The sequence below is a fragment of the Tenrec ecaudatus genome, chromosome 4 (assembly GCF_050624435.1).
Source record: "Tenrec ecaudatus isolate mTenEca1 chromosome 4, mTenEca1.hap1, whole genome shotgun sequence".
Lineage (NCBI taxonomy): Eukaryota > Metazoa > Chordata > Mammalia > Afrosoricida > Tenrecidae > Tenrec > Tenrec ecaudatus.
Window position 1 is genome coordinate 75,534,418 of NC_134533.1, and position 15,890 is coordinate 75,550,307.

A 15,890-nucleotide genomic window follows, 5' to 3' on the forward strand; every position below is an offset into this window, starting at 1 on the left:
TGGAAGCTTCCCTCAGGCATGGCGCTCAGGGGCTTTCAGCATGCACTCCGCGATCCCACAATAAGAGGGAGACTTCATGGAGGAGGTGTTCATGTCAGTTCGCTGCCTCGTGGTCTATGTACAGAATCTTCACAAGGACAACTAAGTGGTCTGGAATTTGCATTCTCTGCAATATTGTCAACATTCGCTATGATCCACACAGTCAAATTACTCCCACAGTTGATAAAACACAGGTGACCATCTTCCTGGTGTTCTTTGCGTTTCCCTAAGATCTAGCTGACGTTGGCCATAACCTCCCTCATTGCACGTATGCACTCTTTTGAATCGGGCTTCCATTTCTGGCCGTTTATTTTGGATGTACTACTGAAAGTGTCTTTTGAATCATCTCCAGCAATTCAAAATGTGTTCTTAAGGGAAAAACAATGTGTTAGGTTCTTGTCACCAAATGCTAATCCCCATACAAGCCAGAAGGAAGTCTGGGACTGATCACAGCTGGGCTTCCATTTGCCTGGACTTAGTTGATAATTCTGTTCATCAAAATAGCTGATAGGGAAAGGTGTACCTTTCTCCAGAAAGGAAGGGGAAAGTTAAGCACAAGTTTTCAATAATTTCCTTCTACTTGGAATGATGGTCAAAACTGACATGAATAAAGAGCAGAGTGCATCTTACCCTAGGATTTTCATGCTTCATGCTTAGCAAGGGACCAATGCAGGAGACGCTGTTTTAAAACTCCAGGAATGTGGAAGTACAGCCTTGAACCCATTTGACCTCCTGGGGCAGCTTTAATAAGTCCTGCATTTCGTATACTGAAAAGGGATAATAGGCAAAATGCTCCTAGTTTGCTTAGAACCAAAGGTTCCTGAGAATGACTTTGACATTTTAATAGGGAGTTAAGTAATTTAAAATGATTCCTGCTAGGATTTTCTGTTTTATCATCAGCTCATCTGAGTTACTATACAGCTTGGGGAATTTCTCTGAAATTCTGGAGCAGTTAAAAGTTCAAACCACATTTCTCAGCATTTGAGCAAAACTAAGGAGAACGTGGGAAGTGCCTACAACATGCCAGAACAATCACTGCGGCGGAGGGAACAACTTGGAAAGATTAAGCGGCTTGTTCAGAGCTACTGAGCCAGAATGAGAGGTGACCATGATGAACACAGCTGTTTGGTCTGATTTGTGGGATCAGGTTTAGACACAGTTGCAGATGTACACTGACAGAATTCCCTGTTAACTGTATATTGTTAAATGCTCATTCTCAAAATAGACTATGTGACCCCTATAGAGTCTGACCATTAGAAAAAGCAGAATTTGAGTCTTCCTCCTCACAGGGACCAACGTTTATCATGTTAAGAACTTGCTATTGTGTTTGTCTATGATCTGTCTACCCCCAGTTATCTATCAGTTGATTCACCTGTCTGTCTGCCCAATCACTTAATCATCTAGCCAATCGTCCCAGCTTCCAGACCTTCAATCCATCCATGATCGAGGCCTATGTGGCTCATCTTTCTCATTTGCAACATAGGGTGTAGATACCAATGTCTCAAGTTTGCATGAATGTTAAAGAAATACCATGAAATGTGCATGGAAGCAGTAGGTAAGAGATCATTGCAGTGGGTAAATCTGCTGGAAAAGGTCTCTTCAAAATATCGAAGAGAAAGGATGTCACCTTGAGGCCTAAGGTGTGCCTGACCCAAGCCCTGGCGTTTCAATGGCCTCCCACGTAGGTGCAATTGGACATTGCGTAAGGACGGCCAAAGAGGGTCAATGCACCTGAACTACGGTGCACAGATGCCTGTCTTGGAAGAAGCACAGCAAAAATGCTCCTCAGAAGGAGGGTGCGACTCTATTTCGTGCCCTTTGGGCATATTACCAGGAGAGACCAGTCCCTGGAAACAGACATCAAGCTTCCTAAAGCAGAAGGGCAGCAAGAAGAGAGAGGAAGCCCCCCAACCAGAGGGACTGACACGGTGGCTGCAGCAATGGGCTCACACAGAACCGCTATGACGAGGGCTCCAGGCGGCACAGTGTTCCGTTCCATTGAACACAGCATCGGAACTGATTCTACAACACCGAACAACAACAAGGTGCCTCTTATCACATCTACCTTTTACAGGTTAGCACCCACTGCACTTGGATCATGTGTGTTCGAACGAGTCAGTGAAATGGAGGACTTCCGACACTGGGAAGCACAAGGGGAGGGGTATTTCCAACAGGAAAGGGCTGGATACGGAGCATCACTGGTGGGTTAGGCTTAGTGGGAACCTCATTCTTTTTTTAAAATCATTTTATTGGGGGCTTGTACAATTCTTATCATAATCCATACATACATCCATTGTGTCAAGAACATATGTACATTTGTTGCCACCATCATTCTCAAAACATTTGCCCTCTACTTGAGCCCTTGGCAACAGATAGGTTGCTTTTTTAAGGTTTTCATCATGTATTTGTAGTGTTTTTTTTTTAACAATTTATTAGGGGGGGAACCTCATTCTTTGCGGAGAATGTAGACTCAGACACAAATGGGGCACAGGCTAGGTGGGAGATAGGTGAGGTTGATGGCAAACTGCTTATCCAATGGTCTCAGGTTTCCCAGTGTGGCATGAGCAGGAATCTCTGTTGTGAGCAATGGGGTCAGGAGAAGGGCAAGGAGCTGGTGGGCGAATGTGGACATTCACAGAGCTTTGGTGGGACAGGAAATCAGAAACTCACAGAGTGCAAGTAGAGCGACTGCATCTGGGAGGCCCCAGGAAATGCTGAAGACCACAGGTCTAGGACAGACTGAGCCCCCTGCAGACTTGGGGGAAGTCACTCCAGTGCTCTGAATATGATGTCTCCATTTGGTTTTGGGGTACTCAGAAGCCCAGGTGGAGGATCAGGGATCAGATGATCCTGGATCTTTCAAGATGAGTGGCATGGAAGAAAGACATGGAGACAAGGGCACTGTGAGTGCTGAGGGAGATGAAGCTGGAGATGCAGGGCCATAGGAGCAGGGGATGATGGAGGAGGACAATCCGAGAGAGAGGGGAGGGGCAGGAAGGCTGTAGCCTAGCTTTAGGTGGCAACAGGGGAAAGGTAGAAAGTTCGGAGGAAAATTTAAAAGGGGTAGTGTTTAAGGTCACACCATGGGAAGACGCCCGAGAGATTCCATAGGCACTGGAACACACAGGCCAGTATCTGAGCCCCAGCTTGCTGGCTGCTTTAGAAAAGGGTCCAGTGAGGAGTCAGATTCAGGGCTGAAAGAGGGACCTCACCCCACTCTTTGGTCCTTCCACTTTTTGGCTACCTTTCTTCCTGATCTTCACACGTTCAAATCAAGAGATACTCCAAGTCCTGGCTCCATCTCCTCCAGGAAGCCTCATTTAGTACCCTACCTGGGAGACAGTTCGCCTTCCCAAAGCACTTTGTGTGTCTCTTTCTTTATTGGGGTCATTAGTCTGCCTGTGTTGCCTCCGGAACTCAGTCACAACCAGATCAATATGTGTATTCCCTCGTGTGTCGTACACAGGGACATGCTCACCTAATTGCCCCCATGTGCTCTGCATTCCGGTGCTTTCAGACAGTGCTCTGCGTGACTAGTCCAGGGTCTATGTTTCCCACAGCAGACAGACCTGAGTCGGGCCAGCCGGGTCCACACACCAGCTCTGTCTGTACGACAGAGTGCAGCCTTGCCTGGTTCTGTGCCAGCCTCACAGCTGTCATGTTTGAACCCACTGCTGCAGCCAGTGTGTCTGTCTGTCCGTCCTCATCATGGGTCTTCATCTTTTGGCTGCTTTCCCACGTTACCAAGCATGAGGGCTTTTCCCCAGTGACTGGTCTCTCATGATGTAGGAGCAACCGTGGCAAGGTCAGCCATTCAAAACAGCCAGCTGCTCCTTGGGAGAAAGACGGGGCTTTCTGTTCCTGTAAAGAGTTTCTATCTCCTCAACTCACAGGGGCAGTGCCAGCCTGGCACATGGGGTAGACTGGATGGCAGCGAGTTTGGTTTGGTTTGAGTCCTTCCTGATCACACGCTCACAGTCCATGAAGCAAAGTCTCACCATCCTTGTTTCTAAGAAGCATTCTGGCAGCATATGTCTTCGAAGCCAGATGTGTTCGTTCTTCTGTCAGTCCCTAGAACTTTTATTCTTCTTTTCCAGCACCATAATTGAAATGCATCAGCTCTCCTTCTGTCCCACTTTTTCACTGTACAACTTTTACAGGCATAGTAGGTGACCAAGACCACAATGGTGGGCTGATGGTTTGTAAAGTGGAGTAGGGTGCACTGCGGAAGCACGTTGCTCGACCCTTGAAGCCTGTATCCCCCTTGTTCCAAAGGGCAACGCATGCTTGTGCCCAGAGCAAAGGCAGCTGACATCAGGGATCCAGACAAACCATGTGAGTGATGCAAGTCTTCATGTAAGTGAATCTTGTCCAAGATAGATAAGGGCACCCAAGGGAGAACACCCTTTGTTAAACTCACATTGATATTCTTCTCTGATAAAAAGGCTACTTGGAAATATTTTATTTTGTAGTATCTCACTACAGATTTAGAAAAGATTTTTCATCAAATTTTACCTAAATGCTTAGCCAGTGTAATTCACCCATGTACGGATAGGAATAGTCAGTCACAATTACATCTAAATTACATCAACATATGGCGGTGGTTCTTTGGATCACTGCTTTGTGGCATTATCCTTATAAGAACATAATAATTTGAAATGTCATAAAAATCAAAACTTTACTAAAATAGGAAAAAAAAAATAACAATTCCTGCCATAAGGAAACTGAAGCCTAGCTATGTGTAGATGAACACTGAGGCACTCACCATGCCCAGCACTTAGTAGGTCAATTATATGTTAGCTCTTTAGCATAGGCTAGACTCCTCTATATTTTGAACAAATTGTCCTTTGTGACATGTGAGATGGCTGCATGAGCAGGTGCACTGCCGTGCTACCAAAATCAGTCCTCCGTCGGCCACAAATCAGGCCTTTTTTGTTGTACACTGTTATGCAATCTTTTAAGAACCTCTAAATAGAAAGCTTGATTAACAATCTGATCTGGTGGAATGAACTCCAAATGCACTATCCCACACATTAAAAAACAACAACAAATGAGCACTGTCTTGATCTTTGATTTCACTTGAGCTATTTTTGGCTGAGATAATGATGGCGTCTTCCAATGCCTTGACTGATGTTTGGTTTGGGGGTCATGAGACTAGCACCATGTCTCGTCACCAGTAATGACCTTGGAAAAAAAGTCTGGGTCACTTTGGAGCTGTTCTTTCAAAGAATGGTATGTTTCCACTCAACACTCTTTTTCCTGGTCAGTTAGAACCAGAGGCACAAATTTCACACCAACCCTTCTCACTCCCAAATCTTCCATTAAAATTTGCCGAACCAAGTTCTAGGAATAGTCCAGATAACTTCCCCATCTCTTCAATGGTTCATCCCTCAATCTTCAAGCACAAGTACATGGATTTGGTTGACAGTTTTGCTCATTTGGGAAACTGACAGACATCCAAGAATGAGGTTTGTTATCAATCAACATTTCACTTTTGCAAGGAGAAAGCCACCTGTACACCTGAGTTTCCCCACAGCACTGTCATTGTGAGCTGTGTTGAACTTCACAACAGTTTCTGCAGCATTCTTCCCAAGCAGGAAACGAAATCTCACAGGCACATGTTGTTCTCTTAAATCAGCCATCAAAAAATGAGGTTCGAGCAAAACTGCTTTTATGAAATAATTCACTGTGACCAGAGAGAACCTTCCTAGGAGATGCCACTGGGTGCACTATCTCAGAGCGAGATGTTCGATGTTCACCTAGCAGGAAAAATGAGTACCACCAAATATCTGTCCAGTTGAGCCTTTTCCATTTGTGTGAGTGTGTGTGTGTGTGTGTGTGTGTGTGTGTGTAATTCTTTCATAAGACAGGGAAGAACCAACCCATAGTATTTACAAGGCTAGAATCTTTATGGAAGAATGCCAAGTCTTTCCCCAAAGGAGCAGTTGGTGGGTCAGAACAGGGAACTTTTGATTAGCACGTGAGAGTTTCACCACAGTGCCTCCTGAGTTTCCCCCAAATATGGTGCCCACTCTCTGTCCCCCACCTCAGTAAATTTGGCATGAAAGGGCTGCAAAGTGTCCATGCAGGATTCGAGAATAAGCCATAGGAAAGGAGCCGCCAACCTCCTACAGTAATTACTCTCCTTTAGACAATAAGGCCCCAATCGTAGCTACTTCTCTGGTGTTTTTCAACTTCCATCCCTAGCACCTACGGGCAGAGCTGCCCCAGATCTCCTGACATAACGCTAATGAGCCTGGGGAGCTGCATGACCTTTCACCTCACTCAAGGAGCTGGGAAAGCTTCCCGTCAAGGAGACAAGGGGATGCCAGAAGGTGGTGCACAGCGGGTCATCCCACCTATTCCCCTGGGGACTAGAATTTCAAGACTTTATATAAAGCATCTACCGCAGGAAGATGCTCATCTTAATTGGAGGGTATCTGGCTTCCCAATTAGCAAGACTCCAACCTAGCTCGCAGGAGGCCTCCAGGCAAGGTCTGATTTTGTGGAAGAATAACAAGCTAGGACGAAAAGCTGGTGGGCAGAGAAGTCAAAGAAGAGCATGAGTATTAGTGTGTATTTCTGACAGGAACCCCGCATTAAAGAAACCGGCTAGGTGAACCGAAGGGACTGCTACATTGACTCTTGCCTGCCAAGACCTCTAACCTGGATGTCCTTTTGTAAAAGGTTTCCCTGTTATGTGTTCATTCATCCAAATCTATCCTGGATACTACCGCCTGGGCACCTTGATGCCCAACAGGAAACTCAAGTGTTCTGAAGCCAAACAGACCGGGGCACACCTCTTAAAATGTTTTGGTTGTGCCCCAGTGACAATGGAAACGCTCTCATGATCTGACACCCACCCACTTCCCTCACCTCTTTCTTGTCCCTCTCACCATGGCTGTGAATACCCTAATCTGAGTCATTGCAAAGTGCCTGTCTTTCCCAGAAAACGCCAAGCTCTATTTCATCTTTGTATGCGCGACAAGACTTTCACTTCCTGCACAGGCTGCAGCGGTGGTGTAATGGCTTGCCTCCTCCTCCGGTCTATGCCAACTGAAACCCAACCTCCACCACCTCCTTTCAATCCCACTGCCTCCTAGAAGCCGCCTTGGGCCCAGCGGCTGAAATCCAACCTCCACCATCTCCAAGAAGCCGCCCTGGGCCCAGAGGCTGAATGTAACTGGCCTTTTCCGTGAGTCTTTTTAGTTTTTCCTAGATATCTGCTATCCCGACCACTCCTCATGGCTCCTGGCAGTGTTACCCGATGAAGCAGGGCCTGTAAGTTGATGCCTGTTGCCCAGCTGCTGTTGGAGCACAACCCTTGGTAATGGGTGCACGGAGCTGTGGAGGGCATGCACATGGCTCTGAAGCCAAGGCAGTCTGGGCCATCATTCGCGCTCTCTGAACTGTTTTCCTGGGACAAATACCAGCAGCAATGGTACAGGCTTTTGTGCATGTTGCTTCCATGCAGGGGCTCTTGTGAGGTGCACAGTCTCCATTCGGAGGAGTAAGTAAACATGTTTTTACACGTTAGTAGACCAGCAGTTTGACTTGGGAAGGTAACTGGAGAGTTTGTACCCGACATCAGCTTGGGCATCCGGGCCCAGCACCGATTCTGAAGCCCATTTCAACAGGGCTCATATTTGCATACTGAAGACTTCCAATTCTGATAGGAAATGCTCCAGGGCTGTCAGGGGAAATCCTAGGAAATTACAAAGCTGCCAGCTCCTGGTTTATCAACCTTCAGCTCTGGAGTATTTAGCGGCGTGTCTGTCTCGGCCCAATTTCTCAGGCTCTGATTAAATGTTAGGAACCGACCATCTCCTCGGGTCCAGCCCCGCGCATGACTTCCCAGCTGCCTGTTGGGCTTGTCCCTGCCTCCTGCCAGCACCGTCTGTCTGTGCTGCAGCAGGGTCGATCTGTCACAGAGTCAGCATTCTGAAGTTTGATTGTAAGCTGGCACTTGCTGTAGGGAAAGGGTAACCGGAAATGTCAAGTCTCAATGGATAGGATTCCTCAGCTGAAATTCTAACCTTGAGTCTCCCCTCCCTTAACAGACCTATACAGAAATAGTCCAACCTGATCGTTTCCTTTTGATGTTTAATTGGGTGTCGGGGCTGTGCTTTCTGGGCTGGGAAAGCTAATGCTTCTCAGAGAAGGAACAATTCCGGTTACACAAATGAGACTTGTAACAGGGGAGCATGCTTAGTGCTGGAGCCCATTTCCTCTGCCATCCATGAACGCAGACAGTTTCTCTGGCATTCGAGCATCTCAGTCAGTCTTGCTGCCATTAATAAGAATCAAAATCTGTTCCTTCCAATGTAAATGCAATTATATTTTGCCTCATAAATAAAACTGAATTATTATTTTGAAAATTTAGCACTAATGCAACTGCTATCGTTAGAGCTTTAATTTTTTTTTAAACCTTGTGATTACTGCTTGTGTGCCTGTGTCTGAAGTGTTGGGTGTTACTTTGCTGGTATTGGCGACTCTATTTGATACCATCTTCCCATCCAATCACCATTGTCGATATTTATGATATTTATATTTATGGTCGATATTTATGTTGGGAGAGGATGAATCACAGAAAGATAAGAAATGGGAGGGACAAAGCATCTATCTGCCTTTGATTTCTGGATGGTACCCTTAAGGTAAGCTACACCCACATCAGGTTAAGCTAAACTAGCTAAAAATTTAAAAAAAACAAAAAACGAGGCTTGACATGGAGTCTAAAAGGGTCATCTTCAATCTGTAATGACTAGGTTTTTGTTTTTCATGCAAGCTATTCAGCAAAGCATTCGGCAGACACCATGGTGTGAACCACATCCACCTTGATGGCCTTCTTCCCTGCCTTTCTCCCCAATGAAGTCAGACTTCCCAAAGAGGTCACGCTCTTCCCTTGCTCCCGACTGCGTAGCCTCAGCGTGGAAACAAATCGTTCCCTCGCGCAGACTCCTGACAGACCTGCTATTACTGACTGCAGACTCTGGCTAAGTGAGCTCTAACCGCAGATCCTGGAAATCTGCACACTTCCTTCATGACTGAGTGCTTGCTAGACATCACCCTATCATCCTCCAGGCAGTTTTATATATGTGTACACATGAGGGGGCCTCAGACATTCATGGAAAAAGTGGGATGGAAAGGAATTTTCTTACCTACAAATGTCAGATATGTAAGTACCTGTGTCTATGGGAACACACTCAAAAGTAGACATGCACACCCACACGCATATATCTGAAACACAACCCTGCAAGGTAAGTATCATTAAGCACATTGTATGGGTCAGGTAAGTCTTAAAAACCTAGCTTGCTCCTACTCTAAAGCCATGCGATGCTTACCGCCTGTACCGTCCTTCCAAAGCCCAGCCATGGAACCTCTAAAACACCCCTACCTGTTAGTGCATGTGAAACTCAATTGTAACGAAATGATAAGTATCATAAACCACCAGCATGAGCATTTTACAGGCGGGATCGCTGCCATGTGCTGCTTCTGTGAGCCAGCCACGTGGAGGAATAAAACGTGGTGAGCGAGCCCTCTCAAATAAAAGTCACTGATGGAAGACAAGATTGGAGCGCCCTCAAAGAGCAGTGGAAATGAAGAATGAATTTCTGGGGCCCAAGGAAGGGAGACCGCGGAGGAGGTGGGGGGCGGGAAGGGAGAGAGACAGGAGGGAGCACGGGAGGAGGGACAAAGGATGAGGTGAGGGGAGAGCATTTGAAATGATGCCCTGGAAAATGCCACAGAGCCTGAAATCTATAGAATTCATTAGGCTCTGAAAGGAAGGTAGGCGGCTCCAGTTCTAATGACCATCTCAAAGAGGCCCAATTCCTTCCTTTTTCCCCTAAGGTAGCTCCACGCCAAGAGGGTGGAAAGCCAGCTGAAGCACTTGGACTGAAAGGGGGGTCAGCGGGCTCTTCAGCGCTGGCAAGCGGGGGTCCTTAGCAAAGGCTGATGAGACCTCCAGCCAGGCCAGGGCTGCTCTCCAGGGGCTGGGGGGCAAAATGACACCGGCCCTTGTCCAGGCCCGGTTCTGAACCAGGGCTGGCACAGCACGTGACACCACCATGAGCTGGGTCTGGACACTGTCAGAGGAGGGGCTCGGGGAGTTTGAAGCTAGCCCTGTCGTGTCTGTGCACATGTGCGGATGTGTGTGGATAGGGGGCGTGGGGGTGCTGAGAGAAAGGGGATAATTTAGACTATTTCACAATGTGCCAGAGGGTTCCTGAGTGGCCTTCAGCTGTAGCTCCTCCATCCTTTCTGTTCCCAATGGACTCGCTCTCTTTTTACAAATCGCGCTGACCATTCATGAAGTCACATATTCCATGCTCAGAGGCCCAGGGCAGGCATGTCACTGTTCAAAGTCTGCACCGAAAGGCCCTGACCTCCAGGAGTGGCCACCGCGTGGCTAGAGAGCGACACGCGGGTAACCCGCTGCACAGTGTACACAGTGCCAGGCGCAGCCCGGGGTCAAATCTGGTTTGGATCTGGGCTCTGCCACTTTTCATGGGAGATGTTGGGAAGCGTTTCATCTTTCTGAGCGTCAGTTTCCTCACCTAGAAAATGGAACTAGTAGTACTCCCTTCTTGACACTGTCAGGAGCATTAACTCAGACGAGTTGAAGGCACTTGGTCCAGTGCCTGCTACAGTGTAAGGACCACAAGCTGCGGGGCTTTGTAAGTAACATTCCATCGTGCGGTGGCAGGAAGGGTGGAGCTGGGCTTCGTTCAGTGGAGGCCAACTACACTGGACACGTCACTTCTCCTCTTTTATCCTTTCCCATCCATGAAGCCACAGCGAGAATCACCACTGCTTCCGCCTCCATGACCACTGCCACCATCACACTCTACCTACATGGCTCTGGCTGTCAAGCCGAATGGGGGCCCAGAGCTGAGGAAAGAGGTGTGTTTGGGGGAGCAGGGTAGGGGCTGCCTAGCCCTGGCTTTTCTGGGCCACAGGAATCTGCTGGGTGGGTGGGTGCGTGCGTGCGTGCGTGCATTTTATCAAGAAGGAAGACTGCCTGGATTTCAGCTGAGGACTTTCTGAGAAGACACTGAAGTCAAACTGTTGGGAAGCCAGGGGCCCGAGTCAACACTTGTATTGAAGTTCCTCCATGGTTTCCACAAACCTAACCAAAGGATTAGGGAATGCGTCAGCTCACATTCATGACAGGCTGGTTGCTGAGTGCAGCTGATGGTGGCTGAAGCGGCTCTCATGAAATCCTGTTCTCAGTGCCAAACAGCAAGACACTTGTCTCGCGAAGAAAGAGCCCCTTCTCCTCCTCCGAGGTGGACGGCGGGGGCACATCTCCGCCAACCCAACCACCCAGAGTCAGTGCAGATGGAACAGGAATGATTGCTTCTACTGCCACTGGATCCACAAGACTTTCCACTCCCTGGCCTGTGATCTTCCTGCATTCTGCATCATTGCCTGTGTTGTGTGAGTCTGAAGAGGACTTTATAGATTGGTATTGGATATATGGGGTTAATATCAGAGTTATGGTCTTGATCTGGACTGGGTTGGGATGTTTTCTCAATATTCAACTGATCTTGTATGTAAAGCTTTTTCTTATACACATGAGTGTGTATGAATTTGTTCCTCTAGTCAACCCGGACTATCAGAGCTTATAAACAGAAATATGCCAACAAAATTGTCTTTTGAACTTTAGATGTCTAAATCCTATGGTGAATCAAATGTAACAAGTGAGAGAACACATGCAATCATGTGGCCAGTAACGTTTTGATCAGGAGCCAGGCCTATGCTATATCCTGGTGTGCTTGCTGCCCTCATGGGACTTACAGTCTGGCAGAGGAGGGTCTGGCCAAAGAGGCAGGTGGGGGCCAGATCAGAGAGGCCTCTAAATACTATGGTGACTTTGGACTTCATTTGAGGAGATGGGTGAAATCAAAGGATGGGCTGGCTGGCTGGCACATGTGTCCTTTGGAGCCCACCCCCTGTAGACCTCACCTAGGACCCCCCTTGCTTCTAGGTCTCATCATCTGAATGTGAGATGAGTTGGTGACCATGCCTACAATGACAATGAATGGTGTCATTAAGCAGCACCAGATGGCAGGAATGAGGTGAGGACAAGATTCTTGACCTCGCTCCCCATCTAAGAGTAGAGGTGCTGAAGGTGGAGTGTTTCAGGAAAAAAGAAATGCATCCACAGCCTCAATGGTTAACACATCACATATGGAAAACCTCTCCCCTCCCCCTTCCCCTTCATCTGTGCCACTTCCCCGTCTTCCCCCTAATTTACCGATAGAGCAGTCATGTCCAGTCCAGCTCGGGTCGCAGCTGCAGAGCCCGGTGTCTGGGAGGAAGGTCCCGTGGCCTGAGCACTGGTCCAAGCACGTGGCCCGGGGTGTCTCGCAGTTGGTGCCTCCCCATCCGACGGAGCAGTGGCACTCGCCTCTCACGCAGACGCCCCGGCCTGAGCACGTGGGGTCCATACAGTCCACTGGGCAGCAGAGGGCAGACAAGAAAGGCCAGTGTTAGAACCAACTCCAGGGGGGCACTCCTGTAGGGGGCTACTCAGTGACTCGTGAAGTGGCTCCCCATGTCTTGGAGAAGGGCACCGACGTGGATGATACAGCCAAGGGCAGTAACTTTGGCAACGGAGAGACCTCGGCTCCCACCTCTACCCAGTAGCAGACAGTGTGGCTCTGATGGAGTCATCTGAATCTACCTTAGTCTGTAAAGCATGGGTTAAACCTGCTGTCTCATAGGCCCCTGGGGTGGGCAAGGTGAGAAACGCATATTGCCCATTCGCCACAGTGCGCAGAGCCTCTTCTCTCTGCCGTCATCACAACACGGACTTTTCTCCTCTGCCCGGCGGCCTCCCAGGACACGATCCGTCAGAGGAGGGGCACTCTGCAGGTGTCTGGAGAGTGAATTGCTATCGTTCGCCACTTTTGGAGAGTTTCGTTTCGATGAGCATGAGGACACGTACGAAGAGATTTCTTACTTTAAGTGAAAATGTGTCCGGCAGAGGCTGTACACTGGTACATATGAGGGCTGGAGGTACAGGGAATCCAGGGTGGATGATACCTTCAGGACCAAGGGTGTGAGGGACGATGCTGGGAGAGTGGAGGGTGAGTGGGTTGGAAAGGGGGAACTGATTACAAGGATCCACATGTGACCTCTTCCCTGGGAGAGGGACAGCAGAGAAGGGGGGAAGGGAGACTCCGGATAGGGTAAGATATGACAAAACAACGATGTATAAATTACCAAGGGCACATGAGGGAGGGGGGAATGGGGAGGGAGGGGAAAAAAAAAAGAGGACCTGATGCAAGGGGCTTAAGTGGAGAGCAAATGCCTTGAGAATGATTGGGGCAGGGAATGTATGGATGTGCTTTATACAATTGATGTATGTATATGTATGGATTGTGGTAAGAGTTGTATGAGTCCCTAATAAAATGTAAAAGAAGAAAAGAGAAAAAAATGATTAGGGCAAAGACTGTACAGATGTGCTTTATACAAATGATGTATGTATATGTATGAACTGTGAAAAGAATTGTATGAGTCCCAATAAATTGTTAAAATTAAAAAAAAAAAGAAAAGAAAATGTGTCCGGGCTCTCATCGCCCCGAAGGCCCTGTGAAAGATGTAACCTTGCAAACTTACGTCCAAACCTAAAATCCCTGAGATGGACAGAAGCGCGCAGAGCTCCCTTTGCGGAGGGCAAGCACTTCCATGACCGCGCTCGGCCGCATGTGCTGACTTTGCAGTCTTCTGCCGTGGCAGGTGAGCGGAGGGCTGGAGCGCAGAGCCAAGCAGCCTCTCCAGGGAGGGCCCAAGGTCAAAGTGGTGTCAAGAGGCCGAGGCAGGGTGCAGGGAAGGATAATGGACAGCACCTGATGGGCGCTTTCTTGTGCTTGCTCTGCACTAGGTGCTTGCCCCATGCTATCAGTTCTCCCACCCGAGGGAGGTGCAGGCTGGGCAAGTGAGGCTAAGCGAGGCCAACAACTGATCCCAGGTGGCACGGCCAACCCCCATGGAAAGCAATCTAGAGTCTGAGGCTGATTCTATTTCGGTGCCTGGGGCCGATTCTTCCAAATGAAAGTTTCTGTTGTGAGCGAAACAAAATGAATCTCTAATTATCCACAAAACACCCCTAAAAGTAGAAGACTTTCAGAGAGGGCTAACTTATCCTGTGACCCTAGTTCCTTCGACAGTGCAAAAGGCCACTTCAGGGGAGATGGGGGGCGGGGTGGGGAAAGGGTCAGGCCCTCTACTCTGCCAAAAAGCTGCCAGCACCTGTCTTTTGTTTAGGGAGTCTGAGGATTCTGCGAATTCTGTTAAGGGATGGGCAGCCATGTCTGGTGGGGGAGGGGTGACCCTACACGTCGGACAAAGGATGTGGACGGAGCTGCATTGAGTGTAGCTGGATTCCTCCTTACAGGGGTCTCAAGAACGTGTTCATGCCGCAGGGAAAGGGCTTCACATGTGACTTCTGAGGACCTAGGGTCAAGGGACAAGGGACAAAAAATCTGTGGGTTCTATGACCAGAGTCAAGCCACATAACTGTGCTGAGCTTCCTATCAACAGAGCAGGCATGTAGGGAAGGCCTCTCCCTCTTAGGGGCGGTGAGGCTTACGTGGCAGAGAGAACCGGGCACCATGCTAAGCACTGTGGCCCCAACAGTGCTTATTCTTCCACAAGGCCGTACAGCGGCATGACTTGGGCAAACCGCTGCCTGAGCTCAGTGGTCATTCAGACCCTCCTTTACCTTGCTTAACGATTTTTTTTTTACAACCAGTGTATTTGTCTTCAGCAGTGACAATTGCTGGGAAGCTCAGTCTGGGGAAGCCAAGGGTTCCTGGCATCAGTGGGGTAGATTTTTCCAGGAGCAAGCTTCTGAGAACACTTACTTTGAGGGCCGTTTTATAAAGAATGTTTTTCCCCTCCCCCACTATTTAGGGCTTTTATAGGGATTCAATGGATTGACATATGTGATAAAATACATAATAAAGATCAGGGTCAAGAATGACCATTTGCTAAAAATATAATCAGGATAAACAAGAATGTCATAATGGTAAGTGAAAACCAAAAAAATCTTAGCCTTCACTTACTCTTCTCGGCCAGCGAACTGGCTATGACTGTTGTGTGTACACGGTTTCCCTTCGTCTGTACAACCCTGTTACGCGGATATGGAAAGCACAGAAAGGTGGACTACCGTGCGCAGGATCACGCCCCTCCACTCCTCCCCCCACCCCCGGGTCAGTGGAGGAACTGAAATGTAAATCATTCTCTCCAGTGTAGACCTCTTGCCGTTGCCTCTAGACTTACTGGCTCAAACATGTATATATACACATTAACTCATGTAGGTACAAACACATAATGTGGTTAAAAAACCAGAGGTAAAAGCAAGAAAACAAGTGGAGAAGTAACAAAGTCAAGCATAAACTATGTCTTTTATTGGAGTCTCTGGCCACCATTTAATCCTGGGTGAGGCATGCCTGGTAGCTAAAATAACAGAAACAATAACGATGGGTTTTCATGACCTGCCTCAGCCCTCAGAAGGATTATCCTGGCCTATTAGGCTGCTGACAGGAAACAACCAAGCCACCCCTTTCCCAAGGTTCACAAGGTAGTTTCCATCCTGTAAGTCCCAGTCCCCCCGCTTTGAGGTGAAATGGCCTCTGAGAATCCCAGGGTGCCCTGGGTGAGGGGGCCGATCAATCTCTGTGGCTCGCAAGCAGGGCAAGAGGCTGCCGGTTTTAGCAAGAGGCCCCTGCTGTCACACTCCTGTTCTTCCTCGGACATCAGAGGTCCAATGGGGATCCCGGGACCAGCACAGAGCAGCTCGTGCTCCCAGCAGGTGGTCCAGGCAGTGGCCAGAGATCATA

General features: G+C 48.4%; 1 protein-coding gene across 4 annotated transcripts in view; it reads right to left on the reverse strand.

The window, feature by feature from the left end:
* TENM4 (teneurin transmembrane protein 4) overlaps positions 1-15,890 on the reverse strand; it is a 913,628-nt gene that overhangs the window by 141,874 nt on the left and 755,864 nt on the right. For all 4 annotated transcript variants that reach the window (XM_075546361.1, XM_075546358.1, XM_075546360.1 and 1 more), the window contains one exon: positions 12,299-12,499. In XM_075546361.1, the coding sequence (XP_075402476.1) occupies positions 12,299-12,499 (201 nt within the window). The remainder of the gene's footprint in view (positions 1-12,298; positions 12,500-15,890) is intronic.